Source organism: Nyctereutes procyonoides, unplaced genomic scaffold, assembly GCF_905146905.1.
Source record: "Nyctereutes procyonoides isolate TBG_1078 unplaced genomic scaffold, NYPRO_anot_genome, whole genome shotgun sequence".
In the NCBI taxonomy this organism is placed as follows: domain Eukaryota; kingdom Metazoa; phylum Chordata; class Mammalia; order Carnivora; family Canidae; genus Nyctereutes; species Nyctereutes procyonoides.
In genome coordinates, this window is record NW_026575146.1 from 67,001,042 (window position 1) to 67,021,165 (window position 20,124).

At 46.3% G+C, this 20,124-nt stretch overlaps 1 protein-coding gene across 2 annotated transcripts in view; it reads left to right on the top strand.

The window, feature by feature from the left end:
- The first annotated feature begins 4,134 nt into the window (after positions 1–4,134).
- LOC129500887 (zinc finger protein 154-like) overlaps positions 4,135–20,124 on the top strand; it is a 29,480-nt gene continuing 13,490 nt past the window's right edge. The window contains exons 1-3 of one of the 2 annotated variants that reach the window (XM_055311778.1): positions 4,251–4,510; positions 7,327–7,453; positions 8,792–14,168. In XM_055311778.1, coding sequence (XP_055167753.1) covers positions 4,478–4,510; positions 7,327–7,453; positions 8,792–10,179 — 1,548 coding nt within the window. In that variant the 5' untranslated portion in view covers positions 4,251–4,477 and the 3' untranslated portion in view covers positions 10,180–14,168. Of the gene's footprint in view, positions 4,511–7,326; positions 7,454–8,791; positions 14,169–20,124 lie in introns of those variants that run through there. The other variant, XM_055311777.1, reaches the window with a different exon arrangement.

The window sequence follows — 20,124 nt, forward strand, 5'->3', positions numbered from 1 at the left end:
GTTTGTTTTGGGGCTCCCTAATAACCTGTGGTTAATAGAGTTTACAAACGGGAGGACAAGTTTTCTTCATTGCACTTTCCATTCAGCCCTGAAGTTTGTTTCTGCTATTATTGAAAATAGACCTAGTCTATGGTCATATTGCCCTGAAAGTGTCCCATTTCGTCTAATCTTGGAAGCTAACCACGGCCCATCCTGCTTTAGTACCACCTTGGTTAATATCTGGATGGGAGATCACCTGGTAAAACTGGGTGCGGTAGGCTTTTGGGATAAAAAACGGGGAAAAGAGGGAAGAGGAGTAGGGAAGAATAAAAGAAAAAGAAATTGAAAGACAAAAGAAAAAAAGAGAAAAGCTAAAACAGGGTATATCTAATCTAAATAGAGTTTTGAAATTTATTTCAAGATCTTCTCCCTATTTCTTATGTATTGAAATTCTACCTCATGGTCTAATAGATACCTAAAATGGAATATATTTTTTTAAAAAGCCCTGATGGCTCCTCCAAGTCTCCTCCACACACAGCCTCAAAATCTCAGCCCATAGCATATCTATGCTTCTGGATGCTCGGGACAACATTTTTGAGTCATCCCATCTCGTTGTATTGTGTTCCAACAAGGCTGCTCTTTGAGAGTGAGCAGGGAAGAGGAGTAAGGAGAAAGAAACCAATCTCTATTCTTTTGTAGGACCTGGGTTGGATCCTGCTGAGGCTGTGCCACCTGTTCTGGTTGCCACCTCTCATGATCCCCTCTGGCTACAAGCTCCTATGCCAATAGTAGTAGCACTGATAGCGAAGCACAGGTGGGATGAGTGGAGGGTTTCCCAGGCCCTTTTCCACTAGACCTCCACCCCCACCCATATGTATTTTGTGCCCCAATATAGAGGAAGGTTTTTCCTGGACACTTCATCTTTCTCTCTCCTTGATGTTGAGTCTGGGGACCGTGGAGGGTCACTTCCAAACTAAAGTACTAAATCCAGGCCAGAGGTGATATGGGGAGGTTCCCACTTCAGGAATCCAATGAGATACAGTGTGGAAGTATAATGTGTAATTTCTCAGAATCCCACTGACCCTGTGTCATTTGCATGGAGGGAGCCACAGAGAAGAGCAGAGCTGCAGAGACCAGAGACCTCAAAGTGCATTCTACTTGGGCCCTTCTCCAGGGCTGTGACCTGAAGTAAATCTCCTCACTGCCCTTGCTATATATTTTCTTGAGTATAGAATGGGAATACTAACAATCTCCCTCCTTACTGGAAACTAGGGGAGTTCTTGGGCCCTGAGACCTCAACCACCAGCTAGTGCCAGGCTCTTGACTTCCCCCACTAGAAAGCATTCAAGGATGAGTCACAGTAAAGTATGACAGAAAAAGCTTTATTGCAAGGTGAAAGTACACACTCCAAGGGACACTGAGTATGCGCCCACTCGGGAAGATCTGAGCCATGCCAGGTACATACAGGGCTCTGATTCTTAAGGGTGGTTATTATTTGGGTGTGGACTATTCAAGTGGGGTTCTGGAATAGGCATGGATTTCTAAGAACTGTACATATCACTATGCATGCTATTCTAGCTACCATGCACAGGCGCAGTCTGATTTCAGGCTACCTGGGCGTTTGTGCACAGTGTGTCACAACAACTGTCTGGAGCAACAACTTGACTTAGTCATAAATGGCTGGATTTGAAATACACCAACAAATCCATAACAATCCATTTTCCTGTTTAAGGTAATTACTTGATTTTGGAAAGTGAGTCCACTAAACTGTTGGGCTACAATAATTGCAGAAATGAGGGGTCTCTTTGGATGTAAATGGCCGAGAGGCCCTGTGTTCTCTTATTGTAATGCTAATCACCGTCAAGACTTAAATATTTTATTCATCTGTTGTCCATATGGGTTGCCTCCTTCACTTCATTCCAGACTCACTCCCATATCCTCTTCTCTTAGAGCCCTTCCTGGGTTGCCCAGTGTAAAGTTGCCCCAAATTCTAGGGTCTTCCCTCTGCTTTGCTTTCATTTTTTCAGGATCCCTAGGGCTCTTTGACATTCTCTTCATCATTTATTTAGTTCCTGTGTGAAGATCTGACTCCATCAGTGCAACTAGAGGTCCTCTTCATGTAACTCCACATTATCACTCATCACAGAATTATTTTGAACTAAAGGCAATAAGCAGCAGCAAAAACCAGAAAAACACTCTGCTCTCCTCCTATTTGCCTAAAAGCTGGAAAGAAATTTACTAGGACTAAATTTAATCACCAAAGACAACTTTAGACCCTTATCAGCCTGGCGACAGCACCATAGGAATTTACAAAACACACCTTACTAACTATCCTTTATCTATCTGTGCTTGCCTTCCCACAATATGCCACCCCTAGAGACTCAGGTACTTTTCCCTTGTCTTGCTACTTCTCTAATATTGTACTGTTCGTTAAAGATGTTCTGTAAGACTGAAAACAAATCCATGTCTTTGAGTTATTCAACCCAGACTCTCTCTCATGTACATATGAGATATACATACTAATAAACTTATGGTTTTCTTTTGTTAATGTCTTTTGTTATAAAAGTCTGAGGAGAGGGGCAGCCCGGGTAGCTCAGCAGCTTAGCGCTGCTTTCAGCCCAGGGCCTGATCCTGGAGATCCGGGATCGAGTCCCACGTCGGGCTCCCTGCATGGAGCCTGCTTCTCCCTCCGCCTGTGTCTCTGCCTCTCTGCCTCTCTCTGTGTGTCTCTCATGAATAAGTGAATAGAATCTTAAAAAAAAAAAAAAAAAAAAAAAAAAGTCTGAGGAGAGAACTTGGGATGGGTAGCAGAAAACATTTTCATCCCTTTTATCTCTACATATATGTGATGAATTGCAGACATGACTCCCCTGCATTATGCTTGTGGCCCTTCTAAGAAAGCACAAAGTCCCCAGGCCTCTGCCTTGAAATCCCTGCAATTTCCAGCGCCCCTTATGATACCCAAGACCTCTTCTTTTCCCGCACATGACACTAAGGACATCCTTCACAACAGGCCCCTGGAGTAATGGGACCTATATTAACCAGAAAACACTGGTCCAAGGACAGGTGAGTTGCTCCAATGAAAGCCCAGCAGAGGGGCAATTCCCTGCCTAGGAATGATGTTAGGGCAGGACCGCCCCCATTCTCCTCCTGGTTTTCTCCATAGTGCCAGGTAAGGATCAAGGTGATTGACTCCAGGACAGGATAGGGATCGCCCCACCCCCAGAGGCCCCCTCCTCTCTGCCCTGCTCCAACCAAGGACTCCGAAGGTTGGTGAGGGGATATCAAGTGCAGGACAACCGCAGGAGAGCCATCGGGATCTGAATCTGATTTGATTCTTGGTTAACGACATTGAAGCAAGGAACAGGGAGGGAGGCCTTCTTGATAGGACTCATGGCTGCCTCTGCCAATGGGGAAATCATAGTCTGGGATAGTACTTGATCCTGTCTGAATCTGCCAAGCGTATTCTGGGCGATGTATGCTGAGTAACAATTAGAGAGGTGGAGGAGATAAGTATGATGTAGGGCAAGGAGGAGCTGTGGCTGTGGGAATGCAGTTGCGAGAGGTGTGGCAGCAAGAGTAAGGTGCACACGGAAAGGGTCTGTGCACTCATGACCCAGGACCCCCATATTGGCATAACAGTAAAGGTGAGCCCACGTAATGGAGGTGTCTGGGAAAGGCGACCTGACGAACCCCAGGAGCACTGCCTGGAAAGAGGGGGTGTTGTGGCAGTGAATGGCAGGGCCAGAGCTTAGGTGCCATCTGTCGGCCCACCTGCCTATATTGTTGAGGCGTGACACAGTCACCAATGGGACCATGAGATACTAATTGAAATAAGGTAATGTTTATTAACTTCCACTAAGCGGGGAGGACATCTTGTGACGTAAAGACACTATGGAATGATGTATTTCTTTGGTTTGTAGCCTTTAGGATCATCAGAAATATTCTCGGCCTCCAAGAGACCGCGAATTTCGCTGGGTCTGAAATAAGTATCCAAACATTTGGGTGATCTGTGGCAGGGACCACTGCGCAAGACTATGATAACATTCTCTCAAAGAGGAAGCGAAGAACAACAGAATCGGCCTTTTCAGACGCACTAACCTGCAGGACTCGGGCCTTACCTGCCAGATGTCCCTGACCCCGGCCTTCGTAAATGCGGAGACTACTTTACCCAAAATGCCCGGAGTCGAGTGGCAGCGTCGCTCTCCAATGACAACTTAAAGAAAGGCTCTTCCGCGTGTGGCCCCCATCGCGAGGGCGGGACTTCCTGCTGTCTCCTCAGGGCGGCCATGACAGCTGCTCTTGTTTTGGTTCACCTGGTGAGGGTCTCTGGCGTTCTGCGTTCAGATTGATCTGACGCAACAGAAGGGGCGCGAGGAGCCGCTTACCCTGCTGCACCGTTGCGAGTCCGCGGCTCGGAAACGCCGCCCGGGCTGCCCCGCGCCGGGGACAGAACAGGGACCCCCGGGCCGGCTGTCCGCTCCCCACCCCGAGTCCGATGACGGCGGCGGCGTCCAGGGCCCCGACGCAGGTAAACGCTCGTCCCCTGGGCCCTCCTCGCCCTCCCCGCGCTCCCCCCCCCCCCCCCCCCGGCGCAAATCCTCGAGGCCGGAGCGCCGGGCGTCTGCTCGCGTCCCTGCGGCCCAGGCTCCCGTGTCCCGCAGAGGCAGGCGCGGGTGGGCGGGGGCCCCGTGTGTGAGCTCCGGCGCGCTCGCTGGCGTGCGGGAGCGGGCTGCAGGGGAGGGGCACACCTAAGGGGCGGTAGTGAGCGCTGAGGCACACAGCTTGCCTGCCAGCGCAGGCCTGGTCTTCTGGGCCGGGCAAGGGTACAGGGAGCTTTGAGTCCGTGGAACCCGCCGTGGACTCGGTCAAAGGCTGGACTCTCCCCAATTCCCGCGGCTGCAGAAGCGCTTATGGAGCCGACACGAACAAGTGGGAGGTGGCCCACGCCTTCACTGGCCCTGACCTGACCCCCACCCGCTTGTCTTCTGCATTGTTGTGTCCCGGGACTCTGAAGTGCCATTCTGACAACCGGTGTGTGCACGGTTATCCCAGGAGCATCAAACACGGTGTGCACATGCTTGAATTAACACTCAGCTGGAACTGTCTAGGAAACCACCGTTCTTTTTTCTTAAGGGTGGGAGCAAAGAGCAGGAAGGCGGACAGGAATCAGGACTGGAATAACTGCCTGGGAAGTTGGGTGTGTCCTCTGGTGGTAATGGGAGGCTTGGATATGAGCAGCCATGTGGTATTACAAGGTCCTGATAGGCTCCATCCCGCCATAGCATGAAGTATACACTATGGGCTGAGGGAGGAGGCAGGACGATCAGGGTGGAGGCTACTGTCATAGGCTAGGTGAGGGTTTTTGGACCAGAGTGCTGGGTTCGATGTCATTGTATTCTGGATATGTGTTTTAAAAAGTGACAACTGTATTTTCTATGTGGACAGAGACAGGGTGAAATGGAGGATTCAGGGGTTATCTCTAGGGTTTTTTTTCTTAGCAGCTGTAGGAATGGAAGCTCCATCAACTGAGATGAGTGATGTTGGTGGGAGATGTTTTGGAGAGCACTGAGTGGATGCATTAAGTGAGCAGTCAAACACACAGGTCTGGAAATCTGGGGAGGGGTTCAGAAGAGAGACATCTAAAACCATCATGGCTCCTGTGTGGCCCCGGGTGAGTGAGCCGTGAGACACATTTGTGAGGAGCAGTCTTCTGGTTATGGTGATAAAGCTCTTCTGGTGCCAGGAAGTTGAGGGGGGAAAGAGAACCAGGACTGGATACTTAGGTGATTGTATGACTTCAGAGATGAGGGATGTGAGTGGCCATGAAGGAAGAGTGCGTCCAAGACTGGATACCTGGGCAGGTGGGCAAGGTTTCCAGCAGAAGAGTAGACAGAAGAGGGATCCGGAGCTGAGGAGGAATTAAGACAAGATGGTGACACTCAGCACTGCGCTAGTGCTTCTCCACTCTGAACTCCACCAGGGTTTTGTGAGGACTTTAGTAGGGCCTGGGGTATTTCATCCTGGAGGAATAAGGTCATGTGTAATGTGCTGATGTGATCACCTGTGAGAGTCACTAAGCTTGGGGTAGGCCACCCAGCAACCTTGGCTTTGGATGAGGGTCAGGACAGAGGGAGACTGTGATTGCTGAGGGGACAACAAGTGCAGTACAGGTGGAGGAGGACCTTGAGAGGAGGTATCTTCAGATCTACATACGGTTCCTAAAACAGAACAGGTTCCCTGTTATGACTTTATGTCTGGTGAAAGGTGGAGGAACTCATGGTGTGAGTATAAGTTCTCCCCGCTCTTCTGCCGTTGACAAGGTCTCCTAAAGAAACAGCCTTTCATCAAAGGTGTGTTTCCTGCTTATCCCACCCCCCCCTTTTTTTTTTGAAAGATTTTATTTATTTATTCATGAGAGACACTGACAGAGAGGCAGGGACATAGGCAGAGGGAGAAGCAGGCTCCCTGTGGGCAGCCTGATCCCAGTCCCTATGGACTCGATCCCAGGACCCCAGGATCACGACCTGAGCCAAAGGCAGACGCTCAACAACTGAGCCACCCAGGCATCCCCCTCCTTATCCTTTGTATGGGTTTCAGGTCCCTACCAGCCCATGGAGTTATTCAGAAAAGCCAATCACATCCTCTTACAGGAACCAGGAGGTACCTCACCCTCTTGATCCCACAAAGCTCAGATCCTACAGCTCCCGGCTGTTCACTCTTTCTGAGAGTGCCACCCCCATGTGGGCCTGTGTGGGGTGTGGTGTCCTCCTCTCCCAGGCTGTGAATATATGTGATTAGTAAAGTGCTATCCGTCTCCTCTGTACAGGGTCAGGTGTCGTGTGTTTGGCCATCCCCATAACCCTAAGATGAGACTCCTGCACTCACCAGTGGGTTGAAGAGGAGGTGATTAAAATACAAGTAACATGTGGGGAGGCCAGGGAGATTCCTGTGGTGTGGGACAGTGAGGCAGTGATGACCATAGGCATGTGGCCTTGGGCTCCAGTCTCAAGAATGTTGTGTACTTGGAGAGGGAGTATGCCTGGTGATGCCAGGGCCCTGGTATTCAGCGGAATAGCCTGGGTGGCCGGGAGGATCCTTCTGTGCCAGGTCTGCAACTTAGATGTGTACTTGTCCACCTGCCTCTTGTTGTGTCGGCGGGCCCTGTGATCAGTGGGCCCATGAGGAGACAGTGGCGCCATGGCACCCAGGCACTGGGGCCTGGTTTCTTCTGTCAGATGGGGAGATCAGGGGGAGGATGGGCATAGGGTAGATGTGGGTGGGAAAAGGGAAATGGGTTCTTGGGAGAGGGGCTTTTTGTGGTTTCATCTGTCCCCATCATGCCAGGGCAGGGTGACCTTTGAAGACGTGGCCGTGTACTTCTCCTGGGAGGAATGGGGTCTCCTTGATGAGGCTCAGAGATGTCTGTACCAGGATGTGATGCTGGAGAACTTGGCACTTATAACCTCCTTGGGTAAGACCCTCAACCCCACCCCTGTGCCCTGAGCTAGTCTCTGCCCTTCCCTTTGTCCCCAGGAGCAGTCTGTCTTTGCATAGGGGCCATGAGCATTGCTTCCTTCCCCCGTTCTAGGGGTAGGTGCTGTAGTTGCTAAGGCTGAGGTCAGTGAACTGCCTTCCTTCCTTGAGCAGCCGCCCCAACACTAGCTTTCCTGCTGCCTTTCAGGGAAGGAATCGGGGTCAGGAGTCTTGCAGTGAACCTAATGGATATCAGCTTTCTTGCCCTCTCCCTGACTGGGTGACTTTGTCTAGATGCAGGATATCTGCATGCTCCAGGTCTGCTGCTTTTCTCTAGCTGAGGCTTCCTCGTGCCTGCCTATGTCAGGACTTGCTGTCTCTGACAAAGTTACTACTTCTATGGAGCATGGGCTGTTCTCGTGAGACTCTGTCCAGACTTCTCTGGGGACTGTTTAGTTCTCTTTGCCATGGGCTGTCGTGTGCTGCGTTGTTCTGGGATACTGATGGCTGCTCATCTGTCCTGTCTTTTCCTTAGCACTTGTATCATAAAGTTGCCATGTACTTGCTGATTATGGGCGTGGGGTTGGATTGGAGAACCTGTGGTGGTTCACAGTGGGTACATTGACCCACATACAACATGATGGCTCAGAGGAAGCCAGGCCTGCAGTGGTACCTGGGGGAGATGCTGTGTGTTCAGATCATACCAGAAGCCCATTCTGTTTGACTAGTATTTTGATGCCAGAGTCCACATTTCATTTCTATCTTTTCTTCCCCTTTCTTGGCACTTTGCCGACTTGTCAAGTCTGTTACTTGTCACTTCTACTCTTGCTTCTGGCCTGAGGTGAACCTCACATTTCTGGGATCCATCTCTCACTTGTTTTTCCTGCTACTCCACCAACAGTACTTTGCACATTGGCTGCTGTATGTCAAGAGGTGTGCCTGTGTTCTTAAGCAGTCCTTGAACACCGCCTGCCAGGTTCCAGTCCTATTTCCTTGGGTCTTGACACACCCTTCTGCATGGAATAGGTGTGTCAGTAGGAGATACGTTTCTTTGGAAAGTTGTTTGCAGAGGAATGAATTGCAGACCAATCTCTCTCCTCTGTGTCACACCACATGCTTGCATCCTTCACCTCATGAGGCCTCTCCCATTCTGTGCTCTTTGTAGCCTGCCACTGCTAAGCAGCCCCATCCTCCCAACCTGAACCATCTCCCCAGTCCTGCAAACAATCCCATTCACTGGTTCCTGGGTTTGTTAGACACACATTTGTAGCTCGTATAGGAGCTGCCCCCTCCCACCAAAGGCAGCATGCACTTCACCAGCATTTCTTGCTTTCAGGTTGTAGGCTTGGAGCAGATGAGGAGGAGGCCCCAGAGCAGAGAGTGTCTGTGCAAGGAGTGTCACAGGTCAGGATTTTGAAGGCAGTTGTGTCCCCCCAAGAGGTCCATCCTCGTGAGGTGTGTGGCCAGGACCTGAGAGACATTTTGCTCTCCACCGAGCACCAGGCAACACTTTGTGGACAGAATCACTACCAGATTGGGGCCTGTGAGAAACAGTGGTATTTTGGTGCAAACCTTCAGCACCAGAAGCAGCACACTGGAGAGAAATGCTTCAGAAGCAGCATGGGCAGAGCCTCTTTTGTGAAGGACAATGAATTCTGTGTATCAGGGAAACCTTTTTCCTGTGGGGAGGTTGTGAGGGACAGCTTGGCCACCTCAAGACTGCTCCAGCATCAGGCCACACACACCAGGGAGAAGTCATGCAGGAGAACCGAGTACGGGGCATCCTCTCATGGAAGGAAAGCACAACACAACTGGGGAAAAGGCACGCAGGACTTCACTTGCACACATGCACTTGTTCATCCCCAGAGAGACCTCCCTAGAGAAAGATGCTTCATGTGCAGTGAATGTGGTAAATCTTTTAGCAAAAGCTACAGCCTCAGTGACCACTGGAGAGTGCACACTGGGGAAAAGCCTTACGAGTGTGGGGAATGTGGGAAGTCCTTCAGGCAGAGCTCTAGCCTCATTCAGCACCGGAGAGTTCACACTGGAGCAAGGCCTCACGAGTGTGATGAATGTGGGAAATTATTTAGCAACAAGTCCAACCTCATTAAACATCGGAGAATTCACACTGGAGAACGGCCCTATGAGTGTAGTGAATGTGGGAAATCCTTCAGTGAAAGCTCTGCACTCCTTCAACACCGCAGTGTTCACACTGGAGAAAGGCCTTATGAGTGCAGTGAATGTGGGAAATTCTTTACCTACCACTCCAGTCTCATTAAACACCAGAGGGTTCACTCAGGATCAAGGCCCTATGAGTGCAGCGAATGTGGAAAATCCTTCACTCAAAACTCCAGCCTCATTGAACACCGTAGAGTTCACAGTGGAGAAAGGCCTTATAAGTGCAGCGAATGTGAGAAATCTTTTAGCCAAAGCTCTGCGCTGCTTCAACATCGGAGAGTTCACACGGGAGAAAGGCCTTATGAGTGCAGCGAGTGTGGGAAATTCTTTACTTACAGTTCCAGTCTTCTCAAACACCAGAGAGTACACACTGGATCGAGACCTTATGAGTGCAGTGAATGTGGAAAATCCTTCACTCAAAACTCCAGCCTCATTAAACACAGGAGAATTCACACTGGAGAAAGACCTTACAGGTGCCACGAATGTGGCAAATCCTTTAGCCATAGTTCTAGCCTCATTAAGCACGGAAAAGTGCACACTGGATAAAGGCTTTAGGAGTACAGTGACTTTGGGAAACGTTTGACGTGTCTTCCATTTCAGTGACCATTCAAATTTTCACATTGAAAAAGGCTTTGTGAGTATTTGAACGTAGGCTAATATTTACCTAGAAGTCCAAGCTCTTACAACACCACGTTATCTCCTTAAATGAAAGCCTGCGAATGTGGTGGAAATTGTGGGAAGTGGCCAACCAGAGGCTAGCCTCATTGCACTCCAGAGAACTCGTAGTAGTGAAAGGCCTTCTGAATGCAGTGACTCTGGGAGAGCCTTCACCCGAAGGACTCACCTCAGAGGATATCACAAATTGCAGATGGGAGAACTACCTTAAATGTGCAGGTATTTATAAGTGGAATGTAACAACACTGGAAGAGGTCCCTTGTGAGGGTGCCATTTGCCTGTGTTGAAGCTCACGCATTCAAACATCTGTATAAATCTCAGGTGTGCGGCAGCTGCATCGTACTTTTCCAACCTGCCCAGGGCCATCCCCATTGTCAGGGCAATTGCTGGGTGACTAACGAGTTGCCTGAGCACTGACTCCTTTCCTATTTTTCCTCCCTGAAGAGAAGGCATGGATCTCACCCAGTTTTGTCCTAGAGGATTATTGGTGATTTGAAAAGGTGGACTACATTATTCGGGGACATTGTGGTCCTTGTGAAACTCTCTGATGATGCAATCCCCCAGTCTCCCAAGTCACCAACCCAGGAACAGTCTGCCTCCCATCGCTCGTGCTTTGTGACAGTAAAGATCGTATTAAGCCACCATTAATCTTTGCTTGTTTTTTTTTTTTTTTTGGTAAGTGTCTTTACTTTTTTTTTCTTTAAGATTTTATTTATTTATTCATGAGAGACAGAGAGAGAGAGAGAGAGAGAGAGGCAGAGACACAGGCAGAGACACAGGCAGAGAGAGCAGCAGGCTCCATGCAGGGAGCCTGACGTGGGACTCAATCCCAGGTCTCCAGGATCACACCCTGGGCTGAAGGCGGTGCTAAACTGCTGAGCCACCCGGGCCCCCCTAAGCCACCATTAATCTTGGGGAGTCTGTTCACTGTGTGTGTGTGTTGAGAGCAACTATTTGCTAGCATGAAGGGATGAACAGAGTTGTGTACCTCAGAAGGGACTGTATGATGGCAGAAGATAGCTGTTCAAAGCCTTTGGCTGCTCAGAGCCTTTAAGGAAAGACTACAGGGCTCTGTGGTCCTAACTTATAGTTGGATGCCAGGATGTTTTGTGGGGTTGGCATTTCAACCCAAAGAGGAGGCAATTGTTGGTTATTTGACAACCTTCAGTGCTTCTGAGCAACGTGATCCTGTTCTCTTGTTCACGGGGGTATGGATGGCATGGTGCTCAGCGCTGGTGAAGGAAATCTATTCCCCAGGCCCAGCAGCAGAGCCACGGGTCTTGGTATCCTGAATTCTGAAGGGTAACATCACTAGTTTTGAGAGTGTAATGCCAGGGGAATGATCATGGTCCCAGAAACACTGGATTAATAGTGCAGGAGACCAAGAAAGTGGTTGGAATGTGCCTCTTTGAGAAGAGCATGCACAATGTTTAGGCACCAGGACTATGAAGGATGGGTAGGTTCAGAAATTCTCAGGACCTCCAGAAGGATCTATCCTGTGTAGCTGAGGACCTGTCAGAAAAAATACTCTAAAGGTTTTGTGGATTCCTTGGTGCCTCTGGGCTGTCCAAAGGCCATTACTGTGCGTGGCAGCAAAACAGGACAGAGACAGGAGAGATCTCTTAGTGCAGCAATGAGGTCTTTGTGACTCAGCCAGTATCCCTGTTTAATGAACTGGAAACACCTTCACTGCTCACCTATTTTTGCTACCACTGAGGCAAGTTCCTTCTGATGAGGAGACAGACGGTGGAGTCACTATGGTGGCAAACTTGTTCTAAAGCGTATGGAATCCAGACAACTTGAATCATATACTTTTCTTAAGTTATAATAAGGTGTAAATGGCATTCAGTGTCCATCATTAAATTGTTGCAATTTGATATTTTGACATTCACATAAACCCATGAAGCCATCAATCATGATTAATAAGCCTTTTCATCACCCCCACATTTACTTTGTGACCTTTAATAATCTCTCCTGGAGGCAGGCATTGAGTTGCTTTTCATTATACTAGATAAGTTTGCATTTTCTAGAATTTCTATGATTGAAGTCTTAAAGCGTTTCGTCCTCCTTTTCCTTGGGTCCCCTCATGTGACATACTCATTTTAAAATTCACCTATGATGCTTATATGAGCAGTCCATTCTTTGTCTCTTTGAGAAGTATGTTTTATCGACAGTGCACTATTTATGTATTCATGTGTTTATGGATATTTTAATTGCTTCCAGTTTGGATGGCTGTAGGTAAAACTGCGGCAGAAGGGGCGCCTGGGTGCCTCGTTGGTTAAGCATTCTGACTTTTGATTTCGGCTCAGGTCACGATCTCAGGGTTGTGAGCTCAAGCCCAGTGAACCCTGTGTTGAGCTCTGCTGTGGGTGTGGAGCCTGCTTAAGATTCTCTCTCTCCCTTTCCCTCTGCCCCACCCTCCCTTCCTGGCGACTGCCCACCTCTGCCCTGCTGGGGCTTTCTGAGTAAATAAATAAAATTGCAACCATCCCCCAAATCCCTAAAAACCCTTCTTAAAAAAAAGAAAAGAGAAAAAAAAAAACTGCTATTGGATTTGGATACCACTGTTCCTATTGGTATTGTTCCTTTCTCTTGTCCATACTGGAATCCCAGTGTAGGTGAATGAATGTATGACCTCTTAAAGAATACCAAATTGTCATGGAAAATGATTATTCCTTTTGTATTCCCACTTGCAGTGTATGAGAGTTCCAGTTCTCTGGTATCTTTGCACAGGCAGAGGAAGTAGCAGGCTCCACGCAGGGAGCCCAACACAGGACTGGATCCAGGGTCTCCAGGATCACACGCTGGCTGAAGGCGGCGCTAAACTGCTGAGCCACCCAGGCTGCCCTTTAGAAACATATTCTGAAGGGGTTAGGCGTGAATGACAATGTCTGGTATCATAAAGAAATCACTAAGTGCATAGGGTAGATGAAAGAGCAACCATAGAATGATAAATAATGACAGAATAACAACTTTCTAATAGTCTTTTCGGTTTTGGGAATATATTTGAAAATGCCATTACGAAGAGTAGAATATGTCCTGTTAGGAGTAATCTGCTTCTTACTGACCTGCTATAAATCAGAGGCTCCCCTGACCCCTCCTCTTACTTGACTGTCTTGCTGGGGTGGCTCACAGGACTCTGGGAAGTATGTTTACCGGCAGATGAAGAAGTTCATAGGGTGAGGTACAAAAGGGTCTCCAGTGCAGGAGCTTCTGTCCTCATGGAGCCTTGATGTGCCACCCTCCAGGCATGTTTACAAATATAGAGGCTCCTCAATTGTTCAAGAGTTTTTATAGAGCTTTAATTTCCAGCTCCAGCACTTTCCCAAGGGGATCAGCGGAGGGGATTCAAGTTCCAGCCCTCTAATCCTGGTGTGTCTGATGACCATTCCCCATCCTGATTAGGGTCCCCCCGCCAATATACCTCATTAGCGTAAATTCAGGTGCTCAAAAGGGGGCTCCTTATGAAATACACAAGATACTCCTATATTCCAGGAGTTAACAAGGGTTGTAGGAGTTATGTGCCAGGAACAGGACACATGGGACCAAGACCAAATATATTTCTTCTTGTATCACATTGAGTAAGTATTAAGTTGGACTGTGATGTGCACAAGAAATCAGCAAAGACATTGCAAAGACAGAAAAAATCTCACCCTGTTATACAAACAGAACCCATTACATATGTATTTTTAAGATAAATAGAACCTGTCCTCAAGTAAGGTCACTTGACAGCACGTTTGTCACACACAGTTTATCCTAACTTTATGTTTGTTTGTTTGTTTTTTCCTAACTTTATGTTTGTAACCGGAGTAGCCATATGTGTTATTTTATTGATTTTTTATAGAGGAAAAGGAAATTTATTTGTATGACAGTACTTTTTGGAATTAAAAAATATAGGTCATGAATGGAGGAGTAAGGGAGTCCTAGTGGCAAAAGATGTGTAGTCTTCAAAGGGATGGGGGGGTACTCATAAATTCTCTAAGCAAAATGCTGTGACAGAAGAGAGGGGAGAATCAACAGGGAGAATTAAGCCTCTCATTTCTAATCTGTATTTCACATAGCTGAAAACACCAAGCTGACATTCTAACAACTGATGGATCTACCTAAGAAGATACCTTACCTAAATAATCTTTCAGGTAGGCAACTTAGAGTCTACATTGCACGAGGTAGCCTATTCATGCAAAATAGAAAGAGGGCTATTGGCTAACCAGAATTGTAATTCCTTTTTGTCCTGTGTATAAACAGTATTGCAGAGGCCACTTAGGAACCCTGGCACTAGGTACTTTATGAAAAGCTTAAAACTTCATCCTTGATGTTTCCTTTTCAAAGCTGTCCCTCTTTATCCTCTTTGTAGACCTCCTTTCTTTTCCTTACCCTTAGGTTATTCCGACTTGGCTGAAACTGCTGAAGTATCCGTTGAGTTTGTAACTTTTTTGTGGGGGAGACCTATTCCTGGAAGATGGCCATTCAACCCAGTTTTTAAAAAATCTCTTGCATTAGTTACTAACCATCATATCAGTAATTCCGAAGGGAATAAGTAGTGTCCTTGAAAGGCCTTGTGATGTGGTTTTTATTTATATTGTGAGTGTCTGTGAGGCAAGAAGGTCCCAAAGTTCTTTACCCTGATATGGGCAATTTTTAGGTAATGTCCCAATAGTTTATGATAGATGTAAGGTAGGATCATTTGTTACCAAGGTATGTGGTCCAATTAGATGACTGCCTGAAGTTTGGCCAAGTTTGTTTTCTTGTCCATCCCATTCTTAGTCTGGAACATCCTAGCTTAGGAGTGGAAAGCAGCAACATTTCACTGAGCTCCATCGCATATGATGGCTGGCAATGCCTTTCATACAAACTCTCATTACTCTTGGCTCATTTAATCCAAAGGGGCTCCCCAGATAGCTGATGTGTTTGGGAAAGAGGTGACCTTCTCCAGTAACATGGCATCTGGCATGGGACTGAGAACATAGAACATCTCCCCCTCTGCAGGTGGACACCTGAGGGCTTAGGTTTAGTTTCATCCCATCTTAAGGAGAACTTGGTAGCTCTTCCAAGCTTGTGGGGGTGCTATTTTCATGATCCAAAGCATTATGGGCAGCTAGGTTGGGAGAGTTGCAGGTTTGGGTTCTATGTGGGGTCTCTTTACATCCAGGAGAGCCCAGTAGTAGCCAGTCATTTATCCTTTAAAGGTGCGTGGTAGAGATGCCTGGGCGGCCAGTGGTTGAGCATCTGCATTTGGCCCAGGTCGTGATCCTGGGGCCTAGGATCAAGTCTTGCATTGTTGGGCTCCCTGCAGGGAGCCTGCTCCTCCCTCTGCCTATGTCTCTTGTTCTGTGTCTCTCATGAATAAATAAATAAAATCTTTTAAAAAATAAAAATAAGGGCAGCCCGGGTGGCTCAGCGGTTTAGCGCCGCCTTCAGCCTGGGGCATGATCCTCGAGACCCCGGATCGAGGCCCACATCGGGCTCCCTGCATAGAGCCTGCTTCTTCCTCTGCCTGTGTCTCTGCTTCTCTCTCTCTCTCTCTCTCTCTCTCTCTCTCTCTGTCACTAATGAATAAAATCTTTAAAAAATTAAAAAAATAAAAATAAATAAAAATAAAATAAAACAATGGTTCATGGTACATGATGCAGAGGGGCAGTTTTTTGTATCAGAAGCCTTTGGACAACTGTCCGCTCTGAGTGTTCCAGAGACTCAAGGAGGCATGAAAAGGGATTACCAGTGCCTCTATAGTGATGGACTCTCTGAGGGAACTACTGGGAGTGCATATTGATTTTAATTTAGTCAGATTTTAGAGGTTTTTGTTGAAGGGACCCCCCCCCCTTTAAGGGGAGCTGATCTGTAAGTAGCATTATCAATGAAATTAAGGACTATTTATAGGTGATGAGTATGTTGCCACCAGAACCCAAAAAGGACTCAAAGACGTTGGACCTGAATGTCCATAGTGTGTCAGGTAAAACTCCTTGAAGAAGGTTGTCATCAATATAATCAATACTGCTGGAAGAAGTAAATGCAGTTTAGACATTGTCTGCAAAGAGTATGTGTTATGGTGAAGCTTTCAAGGTACCCTATAGGTAGTCTGGAAAAAGCATATTTTGTCCCTTTGGAAGTGAAGACAGATAGCAATTTGAGAGGCTGCTGAATTAGGCACTGAACAGACCAATATCAACCAGAGCTTTAAGAATAGAATACTTCCTTGTTATTTCTGTAATAGAGTCAGTAATTTTAATACTGTTGGACATTGAGTGTGGCCCTTAGTGGAATCATAGCATTGAGGTTGTAGTAGTCCATCAATATGTGCCCATTATGTTTTCCAAGATTAAGAATGGGAAAAATTGTTTTTTTAAAAAAAATTTTTTAAATTTTTATTTATTTATGATAGTCACAGAGAGAGAAAGAGAGAGAGGCAGAGACATAGGCAGAGGGAGAAGCAGGCTTCATGCACCGGGAGCCCGATGTGGGATTCGATCCCGGGTCTCCAGGATCGCGCCCTGGGCCAAAGGCAGGCGCCAAACCGCTGCACCACCCAGGGATCCCGAAAAATTGTTTTATATCATAAAATTTAATCCTTGAAGTGGTTTCATGGGGTCCTATCTTATCAAGCCAATTTATAATTGCTGAAGATTTTATTACTCATTGTGTGAAGGTATCTATGCCCAATATGGGATATTTTGGCGGGGGGGGGGTGGAATTTAGAGAAGGCTATATAAAGTGAGACATACCTATTATTCTCTTTTATATTACCTTTTTTAAGATTATAGATAAGGCATACAATATTTAAATTTAGTGAGATCTCCAGTTAATATTAAATTAACTATAATTTGGGCCCTAGTATTAAATCCATGATGTTTTGTCAGTGTATTTTTGCAAATGCTTAAGTTATCTTTGGTGTTTGTGTCTATACAACACCAGTTCTAAGATAACTTAAGCAGTGCCCTCATCATTTTGTTATATAATATTTTTAGTATAAAAATGTTACATATTTGCAATGCATATAATATACATAATTTATTATATAAAGTTCTAGTATATAAATTGTACATTTCAAATTATGTACTTTTGTTTTTAGTATATATTATATATACATATATACAACTAACTATATCTATGTTAAAATTGTATATATAAGCATATATAGGTATATATATTTTATATATAAATATACATATAGGTATATACATATTTGGGATGCCTGGGTGGCTCAGCGGTTGAACGTCTGCCTTCGGCTCAGGTCGTGATCCCGGGATCAAGTCCCACATCGGGTTCCCTGCATGGAGCCTGCTTCTCCCTCTGCCTATGTCTCTGCCTCTCTCTGTCTCTCATGAATAAATAAATAAAATCTTTTTTTAAAAAAAGTATATACATATTTAAGTACCTTTCATTTTCTCCTCCTATATCTAGATTTTTTTCCTGTTTGAGACTTTTTTTTTAAGATTTTATTTATTTATTAATGAAAGACAGAGAGAAGGAGCACACAGCAGAGACACAGGCAGAGGGAGAAGCAGGCTCCATGCAGGGAGACTGATGTGGGACTCGATCCTGAGTCCTCTATCCTGGGTCTCCAGGATCAGGCCCTGGGCTGAAGGTGGCGCTAAACTGCTGAGCCACCTGGGCTGCCCAAAGATTTTATTTATTTGAGAGAGAGAGCGAGCACAAGCAGGGGGAGTAGCAGAAGAAGAAGCAGGCTCCCATTGAGCAGGAAACTGACTTCTGGCTTGACCCCAGGAACCCAGGATCATGACCTGAGCCAAAGCCAGACGCTTCACCAGCTGAACCCAACCACCCAGGTGCCCCGTTTGAGACTTTTAGCCACCTGTAGCTGTGGTTAGTACTTTTCTGTCTGTAGCTGATAAGAGATAAGGGGGAGGGGCCTGTGCCTCTAGGCAGCAAACTTTCCCTGGGACATGCAGTCAGTTCTCTCTTCCCCTTACCCTTCTTTTATCTTAAATCTTTTATTTTTCGGATGCCTGGGTGGCTTAGTGGTTGAGCATCGGCCTTTGGCTCAGTTTGTGAACCTGGGGTTCTGGGATCGAGTCCTGCATCGGGCTCCCCGCAGGGAGCCTACTTCTCCCTCTGCTATGTCTCTGCCTCTCTCTGTGTGTCTCTAATGAATAAATAAATAAAATTTATTTTTTTTTTTTTGAGAGAGAGCATGAGCATGCATGAGGTAGGGCAAGGGATAGAGATACTCTTAAACAGGCTCCATGCCTAGTGTAGAGCTCAACTCATGGGGGGCTCAATCTCATAACCCTGAGATTATGACCTGAACTGAAATCGAGACTCAGACATTTAAAAGACTGAGCCACCCAGGCATCCCTTTCCTAAATTTCTTAGAAAGACTTATGTCTCTAAGATGGTAAAATTTTCCTTTTTTCTTTTCTTTTTTTTTTTCTTTTGGTCTCTGGTATGTATCCAATTGATTTTTTTTCCTTCTTTGTCCTTTCTTTGAATGTTTACCTGTGAAACTCCTGATCACCATGAGTGGCTTTTATTGTGAGCAGTGGCCTCCCTTTCTATGATGTCTCCATCAACCTCAGAGGGACTGGAGACAGGAGAACAATGGAGGTGGGATCCTGGTTTTTTGAGGAAAAGACTCCTAGTATGTTGATACATGGTGGCACATAGGAGTGTCCCAGCACATTGGCCCAGAGATTTGTAATCTCATATAAATTGAGAAACCTCAGGTATCTTAGAACAGTAACAAAATGTTTCTTCCTCTCTTTTTCATTAAGCATTGAGCCATAAGTCTTCAAGGATGAATGATCCTTTATACATTACATGAAGTATGACAGCAACAGGGCAAGCAACAACGAAGAGATCTGCCTTGGAAGCAACATTTAAGCTTTTTGGGTACTGTGATTTCTGTGAAGAGAAATGTTGCCCTGGGCTCCTTTAGCTCTCTGATAAAACTCTGGTCCAATAAACCAGGGACATCCTCTATAAAGACAGATCAATGTATGATCTTGCTTACAAGAGTCAGGAGAAAACTGGATGGACCACGCTAACTTCAGTGTTGTTAGGTCTACTTACTTCCAACACAGTCTTGAGGGAAATCTGGCCTCACTCCTCAGCCTTTACCTTGTATGATAACCAATTATCTTAGTCACTCCCTCCTAGCATGCTGGAGTAGCATATCAAATAGCACCCATCGGCTCCAATTATATTTCCCAGAAGATTACAGCACCCAAGACTAAATGAAGATAGCCAGAAAGATACATGTCTCTTACAATTTATGTTGGAATACCATGGCAGTGTATACAGGCACAGCATAAAGAAATGGCTGCCAAACTCTGGCATGTTAGTATATGCTTCTGGTGTGTATCTGAAAGGATGACATTTGCTGCCCTAGATTTAGCTGCATTTATTTATCAATAATGCCAGTAGGGGCATCTGGGTTGCTCAGTCAGTTAAGCATCTAACTCTTGATTTTGGCTTAGGTCAGGATCTCAGGGTCATGAGATAGAGCCTCATGTCAGGGAATGCAGAGCCTACTTGTCCCTTTCCCTCTCCTCCTCCCCCCACTCACACTCTCAAATACATAAATTTTAAAAAATATTTTAAAAGATAAAGGGGCACCTGGGTGGCTCAGTCAAACATCTGCTGTAGGCTCAAGTCATGGATCAAGCTCCACATGGGGCTCCCTGCTCAGTGGGGAGTCTGCTTCTCCCTCTCCCTTTGCCCCTCCCCTGCTCATGCTCTCTCTCAAAATCTTTTGAAAAATCTCAAGATTTTTCTTTAAAAAAAAAAGACTTTTTAAAGCATATATTTTGTTCTAAATTATGCACAAACAAAAGCATTAATAAAATTTAAGAGTAATAC